At 38.8% G+C, this 24,174-nt stretch overlaps 2 protein-coding genes across 4 annotated transcripts; both read right to left on the reverse strand.

Moving 5' to 3' along the window:
• Positions 1–1,004: 1,004 nt before the first annotated feature.
• On the reverse strand, positions 1,005–19,055 carry FAM220A (family with sequence similarity 220 member A). 3 transcript variants are annotated; one of them, XM_073362158.1, is made up of 6 exons: positions 18,216–19,055; positions 14,942–15,042; positions 6,603–6,762; positions 4,927–5,107; positions 3,732–3,827; positions 1,005–2,032 (listed from the first exon to the last, which is right to left on the reverse strand). In XM_073362158.1, the coding sequence occupies exons 1-6, from the start codon at positions 19,053–19,055 to the stop codon at positions 1,953–1,955; spliced, it is 1,458 nt and encodes a 485-aa protein (XP_073218259.1). In that variant the 3' UTR covers positions 1,005–1,952. The 3 variants fall into 3 exon arrangements, with proteins under 3 accessions (XP_073218259.1, XP_073218260.1, XP_073218261.1); XM_073362160.2 differs by lacking the exon at positions 1,005–2,032 and having other exon boundaries at positions 3,721–3,827; positions 5,045–5,107; XM_073362159.1 differs by lacking the exons at positions 6,603–6,762; positions 14,942–15,042.
• An 8-nt stretch (positions 19,056–19,063) lies between these two features.
• On the reverse strand, positions 19,064–23,014 carry SMIM10L3 (small integral membrane protein 10 like 3). The gene is made up of 2 exons (XM_073362168.2): positions 22,700–23,014; positions 19,064–19,148 (listed from the first exon to the last, which is right to left on the reverse strand). Exons 1-2 carry the CDS (start codon positions 22,883–22,885, stop codon positions 19,128–19,130), a joined length of 207 nt encoding a protein of 68 aa, XP_073218269.1. The 5' UTR covers positions 22,886–23,014; the 3' UTR covers positions 19,064–19,127.
• Positions 23,015–24,174: the final 1,160 nt, after the last annotated feature.

Below are 24,174 nucleotides of genomic sequence, written 5' to 3' on the forward strand. Positions count from 1 at the left end.
AGTGCACAGTGCTCATTTTATATTTATTGATTATAAATATTTGCACTGTAAAAAACAAAAGAAATTGCACTACAGTACTTGTATTAGGTGAATTGAAAAATGCTATTTCTTTATCATGAAAGTTTAACTTACAAATGTAGAATTATATTAAAAAAACTGCATTCAAAACTAAAACAATGTAAAACTTTAGAGCCTACAAGTCCACTCAGTCCTATTTTCTGTTCAGCTAATTGCTCAAACAAGTTTGTTTATATTTGCAGAAGATAATGCTGCCCACTTCTTGTATACAATGTCACCTGCAAGTGAGAACAGGTGTTCACATTGCACTATTGTAGATAGCATTGCAAGATATTTACATTCCAGATGTGCTAAAGATTCATATGTCCCTTCATGCTTCAACCACCATTCCAGGAGACATGTGACCATGCTGATGACGGGTTCTGCTTGATAACAATCCAAAGCAATACGGCCCGATGCATGTTCATTTTCATCATTTGAATCAGATGCCGCCAGCAGAAGGTTGATTTTCTTTTTTGGTGGTTAGGGTTCTGTAGTTTCCGCATCGGAATGTTGCTATTTAAAGACTTCTGAAAGCAAACTCCACACCTCATCCCTCTCAGATTTTAGAAGGCAGTTCAGATTCTTAAACCTTGGGTGAGTGCTGTAGCTATCTTTAGAAATCTCACATTGGTACCTTCTTTGCGTTTTGTCAAATCTGCAGCGAAAGTGTTCTTAAAATGAACATGTGCTAAGTCATCATCTGAGACTACTATAACAGGAAATATATGGCAGAATGCATGTAAAATAGAGCAGGAGACATACAATTCTCTCCCAAGGAGTTCAGTCACAAATGTAATTAACACATTTTTTTAATGAGCGTCATCGGCATGGAAGCATGTCCTCTGGAATGGTGGCCGAAGCATGAATGGGCATATGAATGTTTAGCATATCTGGCACATAAATACCTTGCAATGCTGGCTACAAAAGTCCCATGCGAATGCCTGTTTTCACTTTATGGTGACATTGTAACTAAGAATGGGAGTTAGAATGGGAGTTCTATGATCTCAAGCATATGATATACAAGAAATAGATTATTTCAATTTAAACATGAGAGAAAGTGCTGTCTCTATTCTATTATAATGTAACAGTGAGAAAACCATATGCCTAGGAAAGCAACACAATCATGGTTTCATACAGATCATCATGCAGCAAACTTTGTTAATTACATCCTCAATGATTAGAGAGACAAGGTGATCTGAGGAAGACCGCTGTGTAAGCTCAAGCACTTGTCTCTCTCACCAACAGAGGTTTTTCCAATTAAAGATATTACCTCACCCACCTTGTCTCTCTAATATCCTGGGACTAACAAACACTGCATACTTAGTGATTGTTTCTTGGGGGAAGGAATTCATGGCTGACTGCTAGAACCTGTAAAAATTTCAGCAACAGCTTTTCTTTCTCATGAGTACTACAAGTCTGTCTCCACCTCATGTCACCCTGCCCTAAGTATTCTTCCTCCCATCTATCTTTTTCCTCCCCAATCTGTTACTCTTCTGAGGCTGCAAAGCCTCACACAGGGAAACACGAAAAGGGCTTTTTTTTCTTTCTTCCAGGCTTTTCTCACTCTTAGTCCTTGTCTAAGTGGTGGAGCTGATCCTGGTGAAGCTGATCCTGTGCCACTGGTTCAGCAGAGGCTCTGTCTTTTTCCCTCTGGCCACTGTCCCCTCAACTTGCTCACTCTCTTCCACCATGCTTTCCACACTCTAGGCTTTGCTACTTCTTCCTGATGTCTTGATTTTATATGGAATAGCAGAAGGCAGCTTCGGATTGGCCCTCCTACTACAGATTGCTGCTGTTACCACCTCTGCTTAGCTTCTCTTGGGTGAGCTGAGACTCCTCATCCTTTCTCTGGCTGATCCCTTCGCTGAGTTCACTCCTCTTGGTTCCGCCCTTCAGTCAAACATAGCCCCCTTGCTCAGTGACTGGTGAGGAAAGGGAGAGAAAAGGCCTCCAACAGGTGGACGTCTGCCTGCTGAACAACAGGGTAAGAAAGCAACCTCCAATAGTGAGCAGATGGTGAGGATTTAAAAAAATATTGGGCAGAGAGCATAAAAGTCCTGGTGGCCAGGATGAAAGCTAGCGCCTCTAGCCATAAACCAAGGGTTAAAGTAAATCTGGCACGTAGACCTTGAAGGAGAATGCTTAAATGGAATTTCTGCGCTCTGTGGAGATATTAAAGATCACATAGCACTTTCTGAAAGAATAAGGCTTTGCCTTGGTATCTTTGGCCAGAATTTCTCCTCACCTCCACTTCTATTCAGTGTTCAGGGCATAGACTGGCTATCGCCCACAGGTGGATACATCTCAAGGGTGAAGCCTTTTAAGTACAAACATCCTTTATGAAGCACTTAGTCATAAAAAGTGCTAAATAAAGGAAAAATCACTACCATTATTAATGTCCTAAAAGGTGGCTATAAAATAATGTCAGCTATTACTTTAAGATCATATAAATTTTGTAACATTATTTAACTGTAATTTGTTTTAATTAATATTTTAATAAAAAAATTTAAAAAGTGTAAACCTCAATTCATTTCAAGTATGTTAACAATATTTTACTCTGGTAAGTAGCTGTAAAACCTTTTAAAGCCTCGACACTAAATATGAATTATTCCGTAATGAAATCCACGTGTTCTAGTAATCAAAATTGTATAGTGTTCTATAGTAACTTTTAATTTGTCAGAATTTCTTAATCTTGGTTTTATTTCCTTTTGCCCTTGCCATCCAGTTAAAATATATAGTTTTATATGAGATGTTTGCTTTGACGCTCGTTTATTATTTGGAATAATTTGAAAATATATTCACAACCTAAAGCAAGATTCTTAGTAAAGGGGGAAAAAATTGCTGCAAAAAACTTGCATCTGAAATATGTTTGTGTACTTAAATTAAAATAATCACACAAAAAAAGAATCAGTGTCAAATCAGAATAGACAAATATTTGACAATCAACTAAAAAATTACTAGTTACTTTTGAAAATCTTGCTCCCAAAAACTAACTAGTTATTCTTGTACCTTAGTTTTGGGATGCCCAAATTTGAAGCCCCCTTAAAGGGGCCTCATTTTCAGAGGGTTAATGCTTTGATTATGTAGCTCCTTTAAGGGGTCTCAGTTGGGCACTCAAATACTTGGGGACACCAAAAATCATTAGTCACTTTTGAAAATCTTGTCTTAAAAAATGTCACACATAAATAATCCAGAAAATACTTAGGAGTCAAATTGATTAACATCTTAATTTATAACAGTGTAAAAATCTGGTTCACTGTTAGTACAACTGAAATCAATATTATCTGTATTTTTATACCTAAAAACTAACCAGTGTTGGTTTTAATATGCAGGAGATTATATGTATCCTTTCATTTATATGTTTATATATATTTAGTTGAGAACAGACAAAACCAGAAAGACAATAAAATAACGGAATGAAGTGGCCTAAGATATAAAAACTTTCAGGTCTGTATAGCAGAATTTATCACTAAAAATTAATGTTGGCAAGCTGCCAAGCCTCAGATAAAAGCAGCACTGTAATGTCAGAAGTTTAAAATAGGTGTAATGTACAATATTAAATAGATACATTGGAAAATGCTATTATGCTTTACATAGTCAGGCAAACATTTTATTTTCAAGTTTCAGTTTTTTAACATGCATCTTTATGAACTTGGTTATAGTTTCATTACCAAAATTCTCAGCAAGTTGTACAGGCGTTAGATCTCCCAGGAGGCTTTTCACATCAGCTTCAGCATTCAGCAATAAATAGCAAATTCCCAAGTGCCCTAGATGAAACAAAGATGGTGAAGAGGATTTTGGAGTCCAAAAACTTCTGTTAATATTACATCTATATTTCTTATATTTTGTGGAAAAACAAAATTAGTTCACCTATTTTAAATATCTGTTTAAATTTAAAAACACTATTTTAATTCCCAAAACAATCTAAGGCAACATACGTGATGTCCAAGAATATTGTTTTAATAATAAATTTGCACAGAATACCGTATCTCCATTTACTGGAGTATAAATGAAAAAAAACAAACAAACAAAACAAAAAACAGAATTTTAGGAGATTCTGGGGAAGTTTTTTTCCTTTATATAATAAAAGCTTAGAACATTTTAACAGAATTGGTCAGCCTGCTTTTGTTAAAAACATATAATAAAGATTAACAGGTGTAACACCATATGCTAGCAGCACAATCAAAATGGAAAGACCTTTAAAACGTGCGGTGATGAAAAAGGGAATGACAAGTATTTTCTGAATTTCTACATCATAAAAACAAAAATGTAGTAAGTCCAGTTATAAAAATCTGCAGTAACAATTCTTCACTAAAGAGATAATCAAACGCAGTCTCCTCCTCACACAGGAAAAACCTTTTGAAACCTGCCTGATACATAACTTTTTTTCTTCCTCACAGACTAATCCTTCCATACAATATTCTTTAGGCATTACTTTGTGTATCCTTATATTCACAATGTCTTGGTCTATCCTGCAAACTTTTGCAAGCCAAGATTTGCAGAGAACAGTTTCCTGATATGGCTTTTTTCCTAGCCACTAATATTCCCATGGAATATTATGCCATATTTTGTACGAACTGCTCCCCCATCCCTTTTCAAAACATGGTTGTATTTCACTCAGATTTAGCAGAGCTGAGATACATATATTTGTAAATAGACAAAGAGCTCTTAAGCACTTAGACAATCATTTGATTCCTTAACTACAAGTACTGAAAGGTCAACTGAAAAGGTTAAAAAAATCCAATAACATTCTTTGCCTTTTTTACATTATAAAGCCACATATATTGGGGTTTAAAAATAGAGTCCTCTTAGAAGTCTAAACTTCTGACAGCAACCATAGAAAATATGATGTGTGAGAAAGTTTACCATAGACAATAGCAAGATGTAGTGCAGTAGCTCCATCACACTGGGAATTTGGGAAATTCACATTAATTCCAGGATAATGCAGCAGCAAAGATACAAGGTGCATTTTTCCAGTACTCACTGCAGCATGGAGTGGTGTGTTTCCATTTTCTGCTGCTTGGTTTACATCAGGTATGGGAAGTCCCTAGAATGAAAAATAAGCAGGAAAACATTTTTGAGCTGAACAACCAAAACAGATTTACAATGAGAAAAGTATCTATATTTCAGACCATAGAACAACGCCTCCATATTTTATATTAATACAATATAAAGCCTTTTATCTCTGGGTAACAGGCTCAGGTGTGTCCCAAACCTGTAATGATCAAAAGTCATTACACCCATCTAGTGGCTGTGTGGAATTACTCAGTGATTTTTAGTCCTCTTCTTAGTAGACATATCAAGCCTAATTCAATAGTCAGCTCTAAGTGGAACTCTTGTTCTCTCTAGGTTCTTTTACAGTGTCTGTCACTAAGGTGTTTGAGAAACATCCAGCCTCAGAAAGTAGGCTCAGAACTGAATGGACATGAAGACTGAAGTACCCTCTTGACGTCCAAGGTGGGCTTCCAAACAGATTGAAGGCATCATTAGCATAATAATGTGGGAAAACTTGCACTACTTCTATAGCTCTTCTGTGGAAAAATTGTGTGTACAATAGCACTTAGGGGTCTGGCCCAAATCAGGACTTCATTGTGCTAGAAGTTATTCAAAGATAAAGTAAGAGACAGTCCCTGACCTGAATAGTTTACAATCTAAACAAACAGGCAACAATTTTCTATGCAACCAGTCTTTCACTTCATGAGCAAATTCACTTACTGTGTATTTTTTTAAAATTAAAATTAACAATAATATTTTGGGCTTGCTGATATCTTTCAGAAACTGCTTCTGCCAAAGAAAACAACAGTTTCTATATGATGCCACAAAGTTGGATAGCCAGAGCTGGTGCCAAATTTATCCCCAAACTGGAAAAGTCCAAGAACCACATAGAGCGCTTCCAAGACCTGTCAGCTTCTGCTCATTAAGATGTCTACCATAACTTAATGTAGGACTTCACAACCACCACTCTTCAGCTCTGGAGTTTGGAGTCTGTCTGTGGGGATAAAGAAATTTCTCTCCCCCTTCCTCCCCCCACCCATCCGCTAATAATCAACACCTGTGTTTAATTTTCTTTTCTTTTTTTTAATTTAACTGCACCCCTCACTGACACTTGGGAACAAGGCAAATTAAGTAACACTTCTTTCTATATTTTTTTTAACTATTATTTTTCCAGATAACAGCTAAGTGTAACTGAAAGAATAGAGGGCAAACATTTATTTTTCTGTTTTATCTTGTTTATTTATGCATTTGACAGCCTTTGAGTATAATTAGTTTCCTCTAGTTATGTGGTTCTTCCATACAAGAGGGGAGAGAGAACATTTTTTAAAATAGGAAATATGATTGCAAAATAACAATCACTGGTGGAGTGACTGAAGAGCAGGGCAGAATCCGAGTCTTTTGCACTCAAAAAATCAAATTAAGGAGCTCTGAATTAATTTTTTATACCCACACCTTTTAGCCATTCTAATTTGTTATAAACCCTATAGAGTTCCTAATTAATACATTTTAATGTATTGTATTTAATGTAACTTTTTCAGTCAACTGACCATGTCAAGAAAATAGTCCAGTATCTTTGGTTGGTCATATATAGTGGCTAAAAATATGAGATTTCGATTTTTTTCATCTACTGCATCAAGGTCAAGCTGCTGGTTTATAAGAAGATAATGCAAGACATCAGCATATCCCAGCTGGACACTCTGTAGAGCTCTGAGGAAGAAAAAAAAAATGTATGTAACATTTCTTCATAAGGAAGATAAAATGATAAAAATAATGCATGGAAGTTTGTAATAGGCTGATTACCAATGGTTGTTTACAGTCCTATATAATTTTCTAAGAATTAAGAAAGGCACAGTCATTAAAGCCATAAAAAAACAAGTCATCCAAAGTCCATTATAAAATAAGTCATTCAAAAAAATAGCAAGTGAGGCCATTTTATAAACTTATGAGGATTTCTAGTGGTTTTCTATAACTGTGGAAGTCTATGGAGTATGCTATAACTTTGGCCATTTAATTGTTATGTATGTCAATTGTTAAATTCTGACAATGTGCTTAAACTTAAATGTGACAGTGAATTCTCTTATTTTTTGCCATTATCATGATATTTTGTATTTATATAGTGAATTTCAAAGGCATTCAGGAACCTGGTACTATCCCCACCTGACAGAAGGGAAAGCTTTGGTAGACAGATATTAAGTAACTTGCCCAGTATCACACAGTCAGGCACTAGCAGAGTCTGGAATGCAATTGGTAATCTGGACTACCAGTCCTGTGCTCTAGCTACTAAATTTCACTACCTCTCCTTTATCTTCCATTGTAGGAATATATTTATGGACAAGCGAATGTATATATTTGAATTAGCAAATATAGTAGTATGGAAGAATTGTGAGTCCTTCTAGTGCTGCCATAATGGACACCATATTCAAGGGATTTTTAAACCAGTATTAAAGCAACAAAAACACAGCTTTGTAATTGTCCAGAAAAAATTAAACTCCACATTAAGATTATTAAAATTAAACTAGTTCTAAAGCATGATCCAAACTGGTTTACAGTTTCTTACTTTAGGCTTCCATTTTGCCAGTATCCAAAGTTGTATCCCTTTTTAAGCAAGGTTGATGCCAATAGCAATTAAAAATTAATTTCCAAATACAGTACAGGTAGCAGCTCATTCATAGGAAGAAGTGTTCCTTTCCTATCAGATTTTCAGACTGTTGGGCTGAGCAAAAGAGATAAAATTGTCCTTTAAGTCAATATTTGTCAAGCCTGGAATTCCTGCTAGGAATTGAAGTGCAACTCCTTCTCAGGCAGACCACCAATTGAAGAATGTCAAGTGTACATAGCTAACAAAGGCTTATCAGGTATTTTCAGTGATAAAAACATTTTTCATAATAATGATAGTAATAGTAGCCATTTTCAAACAGCAAAATGGAACTGTAGGCTTTGGATATTATTGTCTCAACAGTGCAAATTTTAAAAAGGAGCCTAAAGCACTTGCTATAAAAGAGATAAAGAGACTCTTTCAGACTACATGGCTGTGTTCTAGATACTAGAAGAAGACACATTAGAATGAATTTAAAATTGAACAAGTGTCAAAAACAGCTTGACAAAGTGCCCATAAAAACCATCCTGAAATGACAACTCGCACAAGCTAGGAGGTTGCTGACAACCACAAGTAATTTAGCCAAAGGAGAGTGTGATCTGAAGATACAATTACCAACGACAAATGAATGACTGAGCATAAAAGGAAAACATGAAGTAAGAAGAGTTCTGAAAGTCACATTCAGCAGTGGTAACAATATAGGTCACAGAGCTTTTGAATTGACCATCAAATTGTAGAGAGGACACGAGCACTAGACTGGAAGGACTTGGAAAGTGCTACAGTCTGTACAAACGCTATCACTCAAAAGCAGCTGGAGGGTGGCATAAGATGAAAGGAGGCTGAACATTTAACTTATATTGGTCTGCCTTGATTAGTTTTCCTCTGAAGAGCAAGAGAGGAATGTAAGACAGACAGACAGATGTGTAAGCTAAGCTTACACAATACCCTCATATTTTCAGTCTAATAGAAAGTTCATCATCCAGAAACCTGGTTCAAAATAAGTGGCTGAAGGTGCATAGCAGGCAAGCCTTTAGGAAGATGCTAGAGAGTACTATTAAAATGTCTGTTTATAAAAATATTGAATATATATGTATCTGATAATTTAAAATAAAAAAAAAAATCACCAGACTGATGAGGTGAGGTTTCAAGAAAGATTTTGCAATGAACTGCTTCAGACCGATTAGTCCATAACCTAGACCAGAAATGGTAGCATTTTTTGAATGGCACAAAACCAAGCAATTTTCATATCTTGTTTCTTTCACTCTAGGGAATCCTGCTTATGAGCAAAGATCAGAAACAAGAAATGTTAGTGCTGCTCCAATCCTTGAGGAAGCCACTAGGCAGAAATTTATCGTTCCGTGCCACCAGTGTGCATATTGGATTTGAAAGGTAGACAAGAAAAGGCAAACGGGATAAGGTTGACTCCCCTACTGATGGGCTGCTGATCCAGAGATTTAATTTGTAAGAAGGCCAGACTGCAAAAATTTTTTACTTACTCTGGTGAGCAGCTACTCACACGAGCTGTTTCATAGACTTCAGAACAGATGAGAGTAAGAGAATAAAAGTGAGAGTAATTGCTCATCAGAGCAAGTAAATGAGAGCAAAGTTTCAGATGGTCGCCTGTGTCACTTGGGCTTTTTGCTCAGTGAGCAACAGATAAGCATTTGTCTTTCAGGATTTTTTTTTTCCTTTTACCCTTTGCTCTTGTGAATCCTTTCAATAGGAAACTCAGCTTTAGAAGAGTTACATCCTGTGGATTTTTTAAGTCTAAGTTAAGAGATTAAGGAATACATAACAGAATCTTTCAAGAAGATACAATATTTGTAAAAACTTTGCTCTTCTTACAACTCAGAAGATTTCAAAACATTTTATAAGCACTAAACAGGTTGACGATAAGACCTCGAAGTTTCCTCCCTCAAAGGCAACATGCAAATTATTCTTTTGAAATTGGTTTTGTGCCCTTTTGGTCTTTATAATGCAAAAAGAACTGAAGAGATTTTTTTCCTCTTTGCTTGTTTATTCAGCTTAGAAGTATCCAGAAAGTCACATCTAGCTTTCCCTACTTTTGCTGTAGGACTTCTTAGTGATCTCAAATGTTGATTAGGCAAGCTCTGTCACTGCCTAACTGAAGAAGTTGGAGGATTGAATTTTAGTAAAGGTGGTCTCTCTCACAAGTGCTTATTGGACTTTGGCGTTGAAGTTTTATATACTTACATTAATTTTCCCTTTTCTCAGTTGCTTAGCTCTGTCTGATAGAATTTTGACATCAGGAGGCCAGAGTTCCACATCAGACAATCTGAACTGATTTAAAAAACAAAAAAATCAACCAGCTTTCAGGCTCTCTTTATGGCTCAGTGAAGAAGAAGAAAAAAATCCCTTCAACTTCTTTTGCAGGTGATTTTTAAAGAACAATCCTGCTATAATTGCATTGGAAACAACCTGGGAATAGCCAGTGTGTTTTTGGAGACTTTAGATCATATGTCAGATATGAGCTCCTTCTGCTGCTTTAAAGGCAGCATTTTGCTAACCATGGCTTTTTCCACAAAGAGAAACAGTGAATGTAATGCATCATGTTTGACTCGCACACGACTTTGCCTCCAAAGCAGTGTACGTTCCTGCAGCCATAGCTGAAATGATGCTAAATGGCACAAAAAGGAGCAAAGGACAGAAAGCTTAACCTTTGCAACTCAAAGAATCATGAAGGAAAGAACAATTCAAACTTTTAAAAGTTACAGTAGACAAAAGCTGGATTTTCACTAACATTACAGATCTATGAAGATGACTATCTGCATATATAAAAATGGCACAGTTGTGACTTTAATATATGCTTTGTTAGGAAATTCCAGTATTCATTTTTTCCTTCCCTTTGCTGCTGCTTTCAAGAGCCTTTACCCTCACTCACTATCCATTTAAAAAAAAATTTTAGTTGTAAATGTGAATTTTGTGTTCGAGAAGGGTACCCGCCCAATTGCCCTGGAGACCAAAGTCCCATTTTTCTACAGAATAAATATAGCATATGGAACAGCAGCAGCATATTTGCCTCAGAGTGTCCTCCAACCTGCAGCAGTTATGATATTCCTCACCAAAGCCAGGAAGGTAGTTCGTTCTCCATGTCTGGTCAATCCTGGTGTAATTTAGTAATAATTGTAGTGATGACTTTGGGTAGTAATTGTGGTGGTAGCTTTCCATTTCCACTTGATGTAGAAATCATGATCTTGAATTAATATAAATTTTACAACAGAAATTGTGTAAGATTGAGGAAAAGATGGAGAGGAGGGAGTAAACTTGTTAGTTTAAGTATCTTAATCAGCAATCATGGAAATATAATTTTGGAATATCTGGTAAAGTGACTAGGTAGTCAAAATTACCTTGATTCTGAAGAAGTCATTCAGCAAGATGAACAAAAATTAAAGTCAAGATGCTAAGTGGTGCGTGGTTCGGGGAATAAAATAGAGCCACATTAAAGGCAGGAAGAGGCTCAGAGCATCCCTTCCTTATATGCATGCAGAGGAGATCCTTCATGTGAAGATTTCCTCCTTATGTTTAGAAGGGAGAGGTGCTATCTCTAGACCCAGCACCTGACAGTCCAATAAGGCCTCTTCTGTAGCCCCCCAATCTCCACCTCTCAAGGAAAGTTTCCCTTAATGGGGTTTTGCAGCACTTCTGGTCCTTTGGGAATTATGAGAGATTGATCTGGGTCTTTTGGAAAAAACAAAAACAAAAAAACAAACACCTCCTCATTTTTAAGAGACCAAGGACAGAAAAAAAGTGGTAGGACCCCAGCATATTATGTGAGGCTACTATCCTTAGCAGATAGGGTCACTGAGGTAGCTCTGCTTCTACAATTTATCCCAAGTGACTGCACCCATTAAATCCAGAAATAAGAACGCATATTCTCTCCTTGTTCCACATACAGAATTCCTACTCCTTTTAATGGAAGTCATGTATGTGGACCGAGGGAAACTATAGTTTTGGCCTCTAAGTATCACGCCAAATAAAAAGGGCTGTCTTTTATGTTTCAGCCTTTGTAACTTTGACAAGCTACTCCCATGGTACAATCTGTGCTCTTGTTAAGAGGAGTGAGAGATTAAGAGACATGATCCATGCAATGATGCACCATTCTAGCCCTAACATGCAATTTCATATATACTACCTTTTTTTTAAATCCATAGTTGAACTTGGATATTATGTAAAGATTATGCAAATTTAGAGCTAGTCAGTTTAGAAATATCCTGGATTTGGATAAATCATTATTGGTGTATTACTACTGCTTATCACCTATGAGTAAGGAATGGATATAAAAAAGAAATACAAAGTATGAGAATACTTGCTATATTATGAATTCAGCAAAATCTGTTGTGTAAGTTCTGGCTTGGATTCCATCTCTTAAAGAAACTAAACTTGTATTGTAAGAGAAGCAGTGTCTTGTGAACTGGTTTACATATTCTTCAGGACAATATCTTCATACTTGTGTACTGAGGAGTCTCCCTTCCCCCCTTACAATTCTTGTTGTGGAAGGGACACTTGAGATTTTCTCCCCACTTTAAAAAGTAGAGAGAACTGCAGCATTTTGATGTTATTTGTATACCAGCCACAGTGCCTCTATGATCTGTGTTTTGTAAGGTAGATTGTTATCATAGTACTTAACTATTACACTGCAGTTTATAAAAATCAGAAAATAAACAAGCAATTTGTTTTTAAAAACACTTTTATTTCTTTTTTAAACAGTTTGATAAAACCATTCATTGGCATTTAGAGTTCAACTGTAAACAATCACAATAAGTTACTATTGTATATTGAACTTTATACATTTTTACACAAAATTGCAGTAACAATCCGTAGGAGTAAGTTAAATTCAGCATATTTGAGAATGGATTTGGCTACTGAAACACTGTACTGGAAAAATCTGTGCAGTCACGTAAGTAAAATTATTCAAAAGCTTGATGTTTAACTCCCTCCTGTGGTGTAAGTAAGCAGCATCATAATTCATCAGCTTCTATAAGTTTATATAGTGCTAGTGCTATGATTAAAAAGCCTGCTTTCACTCAGAACAAGTTTTTAAGTTAACAACAGAAAATCCTCGCTCATGAGTTAGAGTAAAGTATAGTAGAGTTTCAAACAGACAAAGTTGTTGTAAACATCTTTCCTTACATGAAATTGGTATGCCACATTTAGATACATTTGTAACCTTTTTGATTGACACACCCTAGGAGACCGTCTCAATTTTTATGTTGCAGTAAGAGTTTTAAAGAATGACCAAAAAGAGTACTTAGTTGTTTTGTGTACAAAAGCCTATAAGAGTTTTAGCATTTACATCCAAGACAATTCCCACTACCATGAATATAAGCATTGAAAACTAAATTGTTACCCACTGTTTGGGGATGGATTCTGTGTCAGTTGAAGCCAATGGCAAGGCTCCCACTGACTTCAGTGATGAAGATCAGGCACTAGCTAATCTAGAGTGAGTTAATTTTAAAGAGACTGTCAACTTCAAAAATTGCTTGTCCTAACAGTAGGTGGTAAATACTCAAGATGACTATAACCAAAAGATTAGAGAACAAAGTTATTTGTTTCAGTTTGTTAACTTTAAGTCAGTTTCCCAGTCTGTATAGGTCTTCCACACACCAGAAAAACATGACTTTTTTTTTTTTTTTTAATTAAAAAGTAGTAACAAAAATGGGCAGGGTTATACAGTCTCCGAGACCATTCCTGAAAGTCCCTTAGATTACTTTTTGAAATGGATTAGGTTTCAGATTAACAGTGTCACTTTAATGACCATCTGAACCCGAGTCTTAATACTGCATCCTGTGGACACCCAAAATTCCCCTTGATGTCAATGGGAGTTTTGGTTGCACAAGCACTGCAGGACCAGCCTCAAAACACATACCAATCCAAAAATCAACCAAAAAAAAAAGAATCAATGACTGAAATTTAGAGCATGATGTTCAATCAATCACTTTCAGGCTATTATTCTGACATTTGGGTGTCAAAACGAGTAGCCACATGTCCTTAATGTATTTAACATGAAAATTTTTTATCTGTAAATATGAATGGGCTGAGAAAAACATTATCTGAATTTTCATAAGTGGATCTATAAATCATTATTTGAGGAGGTGTATCGTGTATTTTACATGGGACATGATAGATTTTAGTCTAATTTCAAGAGAGGTTCATCACATTGAAGATTCGTAAGTAGAACTTATTTTTAAAGTTACTTTGTCTAAAGGCTTCAACATCTTTCAAGTATTATAGAAAAAAGATCAAGCCAATGTCATAAAACATGCCTCATTTAACACAATAGTTATGAAAAAAGATTGCAACCAAGTTTATTCAGACAGTTCAACCTCTCTTAAAAACTCATGACAGAGTATCTTACCAAGAAATCCACAGAGCATAAGTTAACGTGCTTATTTTGGTTACTAGCTGCAGGCCTTGATAGATTTGATGCCACAAGCATCTGACAACATAAATAAGATTACAATTCACAATCATAACAGTAAAAAAAGAGTGGGAATTTGAACTGTCAGGTAAATGTTTTTCAAAGCAGCTGGTTTAGAGAAAAAAAGCAAACAAAATAAACTTACCACTGAGGTGGTATATCTGATAAGACTAATAGGTAAACCGATAAGCTCTCATGACAGATGTCAGTGTTCATTCACTGTCAAAATTTGTTATGATAACCAAATACAGAGGAGCCTGTCCAAAATAGGAGAGGGTAGTGATGTGGGCAGGAGGGAAGTAAGTATACAGGACCAAACCATTTTCTCTGCTAAACTGGTAAAAGTATGAGAAAGAGGCTAAAGACCTGCTCCTATGAAGAAAGTCCATGTTTTTTCCAGCACACAACATAAAAAGTTCAGTCAAAGCACGTATGTTCCTCAAAACTCAGAAAATAAGCCACAACAAGCAGTTCCCATAATATGTTGCAGGTATGCCTTGCCTGGGCCCATGAAGTTTCCCTGTGAGGTATACATGTAATTTACATGAATGGCAGTACCTACTAGCCTTGATATTAAGTACAGTTTCTACTGCTTTTTGAAGTTTAACACTAAAGGGCCAAGACAGTTTACACATTCAAACACACGGCTGTGGTTTTGCCTATACACATACAGTTCTGCACAGGCACATAAAAAAGGCTCAAGGCATTATTCAATATTTGTTTTAAACATACTTAAAGTGATCTTTAAAAAGAGCAGTGCAGTATTTGCTTAAGTTCCACAACAGTCAAGAAATGTGTTTATAAAGTTAGTTACTAGATAATTCTCAATACTAGATTTTTAATTTTCTTACCTTTCTGTAACCACTTCGTTTGTTTGCTTTGTAGTAGCAGAAACAGAACTCTTGATATGTAGTTCAGGAAGGAGCTTGGTACTGACCAATGCCTTATAAAACTGAATTTTAAAAGCATTAAGTTGTTTAGTGACTAGTCTTATATTTTACTTCGATGTTTTAAATACTTCTGACATCCATAACTTAGCAAGCAAAAGATTGGAAGTATAAAAAAAAAAAAGCCATCTTCTAGTCTTTTGAAATTACCCAACCCACTAAAATATATTCTTTCCTACTACAACAGATTCCTTAGGACAATCTCAACCCTAGAGAAGCATTTACTGTGAAAACTGAGTCCTACATCGGATTTACTGAGGCCATGAAACTCCCTGAAAACCGATTCAATGCTTTTAGTCCAGACATTTTCCCTCTTTTGAGATGAGACCATCACATCAGGTATTGTGAAAAATTATTAATGGTGTACACATAACTGTACACAGTAGCCAGGTGTATAAATATTACCCATCTATGAAAGGCTACCTCCCCTTTGGTTTACAATTCTCCCTCCCAGGGGAAGACACTGACATTTCTGTGTTGCTGTCTCTGCCAGATAATTCTAGTAGTGCAAGAATACTGCTTTCGATTTATGCTTTCCAGCCTTGAAGTGCAGTGTATGGCATGTGAAATGCTACCACACTAAATCATCCTTTTATTTCAGTCTCAGATGGAATGTTTAAGTTACCTTTTAGGTTTACAACAAATCAAATTCAAGGCATCTTAAATTATTATTATTAGAATGGATTTAATTCCCTCAGAATTAACACTCTTTAAATGTTGTTAAAAGATTACATAGAGGAGACAAATGACAATTCAATCACCTTTCTGTGTCTAGTTATTGCAGACTGTTTAACCTAATCCCATGATCATGGCTGAAAGCCACACACTCAGGGAAGTTAATAGATATTTCGCCATGACAAGACTATGTGATCATGTCTGTAGTATACAATAATCATCATACCAGAAGTCCCTTCATAGAACAACAACTTGTTCGCAACATTCAAAAGGAATGTTAAAGCCACCCTACAACAGGCTTATGTAAAAACATTCTAGTCAGGCTGTTTTTGCTATGTTTGTCTTTATGAGGTTTAAAAAAAAAAAAGTGGGGGTGAGGGGGGCAATCTATTTCTTACACCTTCATTTGCTCCTCCTTATTCCCAGACATTGTGTACATCAAAATCATCTCTAAAAGTAACTGATGTCACCAAAAAGAAGAGGAATGATTAAGAAAGAAACATGCACCAGGAGAAGATAAACCAAGGGACAAAGTGTTCAGCCTGGCTTTACAAGCATAAATAATTGGAGTACATTGTTCTTAGATGTCCATGCAACAATAAATGCAGATACAAAACTGCAACCAAGTGCAAAAAATGGAGACGAACTTTTGAAACACTTAATGTATAGGAAAAGTGATCCTAATTCTTTGCCCATAACTATAGCTTTAAAAATAAGAAAAAACTTTACGTCACTTGCCCCCAAAAAGTAGCAGGGAGAAAAATTTCTAAATTAACAATTTTCATCCTTTTCCATAATAGATCAGTAGCTTTTGATAATTTAATCTACAACTCAGTATTGACTTTTTAGAGAATTGTCAAATTTCTAATGCTATTGACTATGTATTCTCACCACGCAGAACTGTGAGCTTTTACTAAAAACAAAGTTGACATGAGTTATAGAACACATAATGGTTCCATTACAGTCTAATTTTTGCCCAAGACAGTAACAGCTCCCTCACAGCTGTTTACTATCTATAATGTATGACTACTTTGACATCTCTGCTGATTATGTAGCTGGTACACATGTGATCTAAGCTCTAAAACTACATATATAAATTTTAAAGTGCACATGAAATAATTTTTTTTTCTAAATTTAAAAATATTTTTTAATCTCTTCCTTCTACTGCAACACATAAGTCAATCCATATTTGGGACTTAAAGCAAATAAAAGGCCACTTCTGAAAGCAACAAAAGAGAAACTTTTCTTCTTTTCTGAACTCCTAGAAGCCTAAAGGTGTATTGAATTATTTTCAAAATTTTGAAAACAACAACAACCTGGGGCATTGAAATCAATAGGACTACTCATATGAATACGGGTTTGTGGAATCAGTTCTTAAGGGCCAAATTCTTCAATGCAATGTGGCTAATTTGCAAAGAATTGTTGGCATAAGCTTGTCCAAAAGAGAGTTTAATAGGCTTAGGAAGGATCATCTCAGGGTAAGGATGATATTTCAGTGTTACAGAGGCAGTGTAAACGTTTGTTTACCAGCCTGCCAGCATAGCAGGGAAAAGGGGACATGGCCCTATGTTTTGCACATTACTAGCCACATTTCTGGTCCCCAACAGGACTGTTTGCAGCCACCACAGAGCTGCCCTCAGGATGCAGTGGGACCAAGTCACCAGAACTGCAACAGGATCAGGGGAGTGCAAAAAATTAGAGTTTTTATCTTTTCACACCTCTGCCTCAATGCTCTGGGCACATCAGCCCCACTCCCCCATCCCCGAGTGGGCTTCATATTTCCAGTAAGATTCAGTCATAATTAAGGTTTGTTTTTTAAAGAAAGGAGACAACCCCCTGCAACTATAGTTACTTATAAGGGAGACACTGATAGGCCTTTGTCTACAGCACACAAGCAAGTTTCACTGAAGACATTCTTTAAATGAAACTAACACCGCTTCTCTAAAAAAAAAAAAAAAAAAAAAAAACTGTTTTGAGAGATGTCCTATAGTGGAGTTCTCACCTTCAGAATCTCTCAGTTAATTGATATACACAATGCTTTTGGAGTCAAAGGTTTAAAAAACAATAACTGTGCTGAGATAGATGGACTGAATTCTAAAGGTAGGAACTTTCCAATAGGGGACTATAAACACCAGCCAAAAGCACAGATTTAGGTCAGACCCTTTAAAAAAAAAAAATAGATCAGTGCTATAAAATTAAAGCCAAAACTGTTTCAGACAGCTTTAATGTGAGAAACTCATTTGAGAGCTGTATGAATCCTAAATAAGCCAAATTAAAATCTCCTGAATCCAGAAGTTATGGTATTCCATAGAATATTTCCCATTACTTATTAGACAAGAGTGTTTTATTAGCAACTCCGAGTGCCACTTAATTTTAATTGCATAGCTCTCACTAAAACCTGAACTCTAACTTTGTCTCAGCGCCGTTTAATTTAATCATATATATTTTTCTATTAATATTAAAAACAGCCATTATCAAAATTTCAGCATTATTTTGCATTTACCTTCACTACTGCATGCCAGAGATTTGCTAGCACAAAAGCTCGTACAGCTAGTAGCCACTGTGTTACTTGAGGATTATTTGTTGTGTATTTTACACTTGAAAGCATTTTTTTATATCCAGTTGTTTGCTCTGAAGACATGATGTTTAAATAGTCAAGGAAAATATACAGTTTCTGGTTGCTCAGTAGTCCCATAGGATATTCACTCAATGTGGCAGCAAGGATGGAATGCAGATCAGAAGGTTGCAGTTCAGAATCCAACTCCTCAAGAAATGCAAGTTGCAATTCATCCTCAATAATACCCATTTCTAATTCCAACAATTGCCTTTTTTGATTGTAGTGTAGCTCTGACAGCCAGAAATGTGCAAAATGTACAAAGTTATCTCCAGTGCAACACCAGACACCCAAGTCACTAATGGAACTATATGCTTTCTCCAGCCATTCTGTCACAGAAGTACTATCAAAGTGGTTAAAAACCTTATCAAGTCGTCCTCTCTCAGCTGAAAAGAGCAGATGAGATGAATCCTTTGACGAGACAGCTGCACTTAAATTTAACCTTGTTGGTTCACTCAAATGAGGAGGCATTTTCTTGCCAATATGAGGCAAAGGTACAGCCTTAAATAAAGAGCAATTCCTGATCTTAAGAGAAAAGAATTCTTTTTGTAAGCTACTATTAACATCAATGTGAGAATTATTCAACAAGGAACACACGTCTGGAAGGTGAAGGATCTCATTTTGGCTATTTGGGCCACTTTCACATAAATGTTCATGGTTTAAGTCTTCTTCCTCCTCCATATTCACATGGGAGACAATCATAGCTCTTCTGTCCTTCAGACTTTGCATTTGGTTAAACAGCAATACAGAATATTAGTAACCCTAGCTGCAACACAGACAATAAGCACAGCAAGTCACAAGTCAATGGATCTCAATATGAACCTGAAAGAAAAAAAATGAATACAGGAAATTAACTCATGGTCAGTCTCCATCTTCAGTTGCTTCTCTTAAAGTAAAATATACACCTTTTCATCATGTCCAAACTACATATCAGTATTACCAGGTATTATTTAGGGATCTCCATATCATGAAGGAAAAAAAGAATAGCTCAATAGCAGAACGTAGTGGAGGACCCTAAAAGGGGGACCTCATTACAAACTATACTATCTCTTTTCCTTGAATATGTTCAAGCAGATTTATCATATACAGCTGAAAGTGGATATTAATACTATAAAAGGTTATTTCTATACACAAAATTTAAGATAATGGCCTCTAATAGCAAGTGTCCCTCTACCCTGTTGCACATTTAATGCTGGTTTCTCCTCTTTTGCAGTTTAAATTCAATGAGTTAGAGCTTACCTTTGTTGGGTAGTGGAAAGCATCACAGGTGACTCAGCGAATGACAAATCTGAAAACTTATTGCATAACAATACTCTCTACTTTAACCAATAAGATTTCAGTATGTAAGTGATCAGAGGCTTAACATCAGAGATCAGTTTTAAATGTCTCTCTTCCTTTAATTTTTAAACATGGACATTAAAGTCAGTCAGAGGCAAAGTCTCAACTACTATGTCCATCAAAGCTGTTTTAATAATGTTTCATTTTCACCAAGACATGTTTGTGTGTGCTACCTTCTGTGCTTGCTAACTTTGTATCAAGGCACTCAATGGAAAAACTGGGCAACCATAAGCCCACAGCAGTGGGTTAATTGTGTGGAGAATGTTCACATAGATTGGCACAGACAGCACATGGAACAACATACACAGCGCAGAGGAAAGACCACCAGGCAAACTGATTGCACAAGCATGTTTAGGGGTTACAATGTATATTGCAACAAACCAGGATGCTGATCCTATTACAAGATCTGCCAACACAGGCAGTAGACAAGGATGAAATAGCTGCCATTGTTACTAACTGAATACTGTGTGTGAAGCTAAACATGGCTTATATCCAGACACGTCACTAACTATTTACAAATTTTAAGAGTTGTAGCACAGAAAGACAGGTGTAAGAAGAGAAAATCTCCATATCCAATGCGTCAATCCTCTGGTCCATTCGGTCTCCCTATCAGTTTATCATTCTATTTGCTAGATTTAGAAGTTTCATCCTTTACGGGCCTCAAGTGGTCATAACATCTGTCCTCTAACATACCACAACCAAGCCTTCAGAGACCTTCATAGAATATCAGGGTTGGAAGGGACCTCAGGAGGTCATCTAGTCCAACCCCCTGCTCAAGGCAGGAACAATCCCCAATTTTTGCCCCAGATCCCTAAATGGCCCCCTCAAGGATTGACCTCACAAGCGTGTGTTTACCAGGCCAATGCTCAAACCACTGAGCTATCCCTCCCCACTTTTCTATAGTCACTCCCACTCCCCCTTCTTCCTTCCCACTGAGTAGCTGCTTGATCTGCCAGAAAGGCTGTTCAAGTGCTTGCCTCATCAGGGCCCCTCTTCTATTGCCAGTGAAGTCAACAGCAAAACATTCACCACCTTCTGTGAGAGTAGGCTCACATCCTTAGGCAGATTGTAAAGGCCCAACCCTCCAGATGAGGAGTTTCCAATTCCCATTGGCCCCCTAGATGAAATAGCGGGAGCTCTGTATCTTGCAAAAGCAGGCTCCAAATAGTTTGTTTTGCATTCAGATCAAAAGCGTAAAAATGTATATTTTACTGTAAGCATCAAGTTATCCTGGGTTTCCTAGTAGGACAATTTTTATTGAATTTGAAAGTCAATCTCTACCAGAAAACTAATTTTTACTGCTCCTTTGGGTAGTTATGCTGATTTTGTCTCAACCTATATATGCTAATACAATTATTTAGACAGACAGACAAACTGGAACACTAAATATGACATGTATCCTACAAAGAAAAACAAAATGACATGCAAGCTGAAGGAGCAGTATAATAGTCACTTATTGCTTATTATAGTGACTGTGCTGTGTAGGATCCGATAACACCATAGCCACAATCGTACTTGTCTTTGTTTTTAAATTTACACAACAGGATGTTACTCTTGGGGGAATTCTGCACCATTGCACATGCGCAGAATTCATGTCACCCGCAGATTTCTTTGCTTCCCCGCAGAAAAATGACTTTCAAACAGGGAAGCAAAGGGAAGCTGCAAGAGCAGTCACACACCAATCCCTAGCAGTGCAGGTACATCATTTCAGGCACCTGGAGCAGCTGGCAGAGAGATAAATCACCACAGGGCTGGGGACACTCCAGCCAGTGGCTCCTCCCTTGAGACGGGATCAGCTGCTAGTCCCATCTGGGCTGGAGACAAGAGAGGACAGGACTTCCTCTTCCCCTGAAAGGAGTGACTGGGGCTGTGTCAGACCCACCCCCAGAAACCTTCCCCAGCTGCAGGAAGCTCAGCATCCTCCCCTGCTTCATGCCCCCATTGCTCCTCAGCTATGGGGAGAGGGGTCACTGTAAGGGAAGCTGCTCCCGCATCCACCCAAACCCCATGCATCTGGACCTCCCATACCCAGTTACCCCTACCAAGTCTCACATGGTACATCCAGAACTCCCCGAGCCCTCCATACCCAAACCCCACCCCACTAAACCTCAACCCCTGCATCAGGAGCCCCCCTGCACCCAGACCCATACCTCTGCACCCAGACCACTGCCCACTAAGCTCCCTGCACTCAAACCCCCACCCTGATGCCCCACCCCCGAGCGCCCACATCCAGACCCCACCACTGACCCCCAACTAGCTGCACCCAGACCACCACCCCACCAAGCCCCACTCCCACAGCCCTCCCCGCTGAGCCCCAACCACCTTCACCTGGAAGCCCCTGCAGAGTCCCATTGCCCCTCCACCTGGAACCCCCCCAATGAACCTGTGCGCATCCAGATGTCCCCCACACCTAAACCTCTTCATTGAGCTGCCTGCATCCAGATTGTCCCACACCTGGATCCCCCCCACACTTGGATCCTGCCTGCCCCACACCTGCCATAGAGGAGCAGGACCCCAGGGTGTTTCTGGGGCTGGCCCAGTCCTTATGCTGTGTCAGTGGTGATGTTGCACCCGGCCCTGAGTCCACGTCCTGGGGGTAGGGGGGGAGCTGAGGTGATCTCCCACCTCCACGCAGCCAGTGGCCTGTGCTCCCCACTGCCACGCTGGAGCCCCTGCATTTATTTCTTGACAAATAAAACCCGCCGAGTTTTAAAATATCGTGTGCAGAATTTTTAACGTGTTCGTGGCACAACGCCCTCCCGAGTCAGGACGTGCACAAAACGCATCGCAGCCACAACCTGAAGCTCACGCCACTTGGGAGCGAGCGCAAAAGTTTCCCTTGAGGCAGATTAAGACGACAACGGTGCCCTGCGTCCCTGGCAGCACGGGGAGCTCCGCGGGCACCTGAGCCAACCTGAGAGGGAAGCGTTAGTGGCGCCTGCAATGGCCCGACTCAAGCGCAGCCACGTCCGCCCCGCCTGCCGCGAAGCCCCCCGGCGGGGACGGGGACGGCGAATCCCCCCCGCCCCCTTCACCTGCAGCCTGACGTTGAGCATCATGGAGGCCACGATGTAGAGATAGGGGAAGTTGATCCGCAGCTTCCAGGCCAAGTCGAAGAAGATGAGGAGGGTCCTGGTCAGCCCCTTGCAGAAGACCCCGTAGGACCTGGCGGCGGCCGACTGCGAGAGCCTCGCAGCCAGGGCGGACAGAGCCGCCGCCATATACACCCCGCCCCCACCGGGCCCTCAGGCTGCACCGCCCCCGCTCCGTGCTGACCCGCTGGGGACCCGCTCCAGGGCCGCTCCAGCCCAAAGAGCCCGGATGCCGAGCGCCGTGGGGGAGAGGGGAAGGATGAAATTTACATACGTAGATCCGCCGCTTGCTACGTCACAGCGGTTTTTAGTTATGACGGCACGGCGCAACGACGCAGGCTAGGGGCCACAAAAAAAACCTGGGCAAAGAGCTGCCCTCCCCCGCGCAGGCGCAGTGCTCGCGGGGCCGCGGGGCTCCTTCCACAGCCCCTCCCACCTCAGGACTACGCGTATTAAGGCTGGGAGGGCGGGCACGTGCAGTACTGACCTTACCAGCAGGACGGGCGGGAGCGGAGGAGGGGGTGACTCAGACGACGGGAAGCAGGGAGAGCCTAGAGGGCCCTCGCCCCTGCGGAGGAGAACAGGCAGCCCCGCAGGGCGAGGCTCGCGCAGGCTCTAGCTACCTTTCCTTTGCCAAGGGTTGACTAGCTCAGGCTCTGCCCCAACCTTGATCGTGGCTGTTTTTCGTGAAGCAGAGGGAATTATGTGAGGGTCTTCCCTTGACTCTGCTGGATAAAACCTTGAGAGTACGACCCAGAGGTGCCCTGCAGGGGTAAGAAAATGTTGCCCGAGTTCTTCCTGTCCAGCTCCAGGCTGAATCCCACTGCTCTGTGTTTTCATAGGACGTATATTTTGCATTCATTTTATTCTAGCATGAGCACCCTGTAAGTGCTAAAGAGCTGCTCCAGCAGGCGCAGCAACCAAACAATTTTCCATGCAAATAGTCTTTTTAAATAAACCATGTTCTTTGCACCCATTAGGCAGCCAGACAGCTATCCCCAAACCCAGAGAAAAGTTGTGCGTTGTGCTTTAGTCAAAGCTTTATTTCAGTTTTAATAGTACAGTGTTGAAGTACCGTTCATCTGTGGATTTTCAAGATACTTTGCAAAAAAGTTTCTCACAACCCCTCTGGGAAACAGGTGCAACTCTATTAAGTTTCATTGTTATAAACGCTGGTATTAGATGAAAAATCAGGCCTCTGAAATCTTTTTCTAATTGTCTTCTGCGTACACTCCTTTCACATATTTATTTTCGGACCATTTAAATCATAATAAAAGTTGCATTTAAGGCTCCCCACGTTAAAAACAGTATTAGTCTGAAATTGTAATTGTTTATATGACCAACATTAAAATCTTCCAGTAGCATTGTAAAAATATTTTATTGCCACTCAGTTGTTTTAATGCACAGATATATAGCAA

Source organism: Lepidochelys kempii, chromosome 10, assembly GCF_965140285.1.
Source record: "Lepidochelys kempii isolate rLepKem1 chromosome 10, rLepKem1.hap1, whole genome shotgun sequence".
Lineage (NCBI taxonomy): Eukaryota > Metazoa > Chordata > Testudines > Cheloniidae > Lepidochelys > Lepidochelys kempii.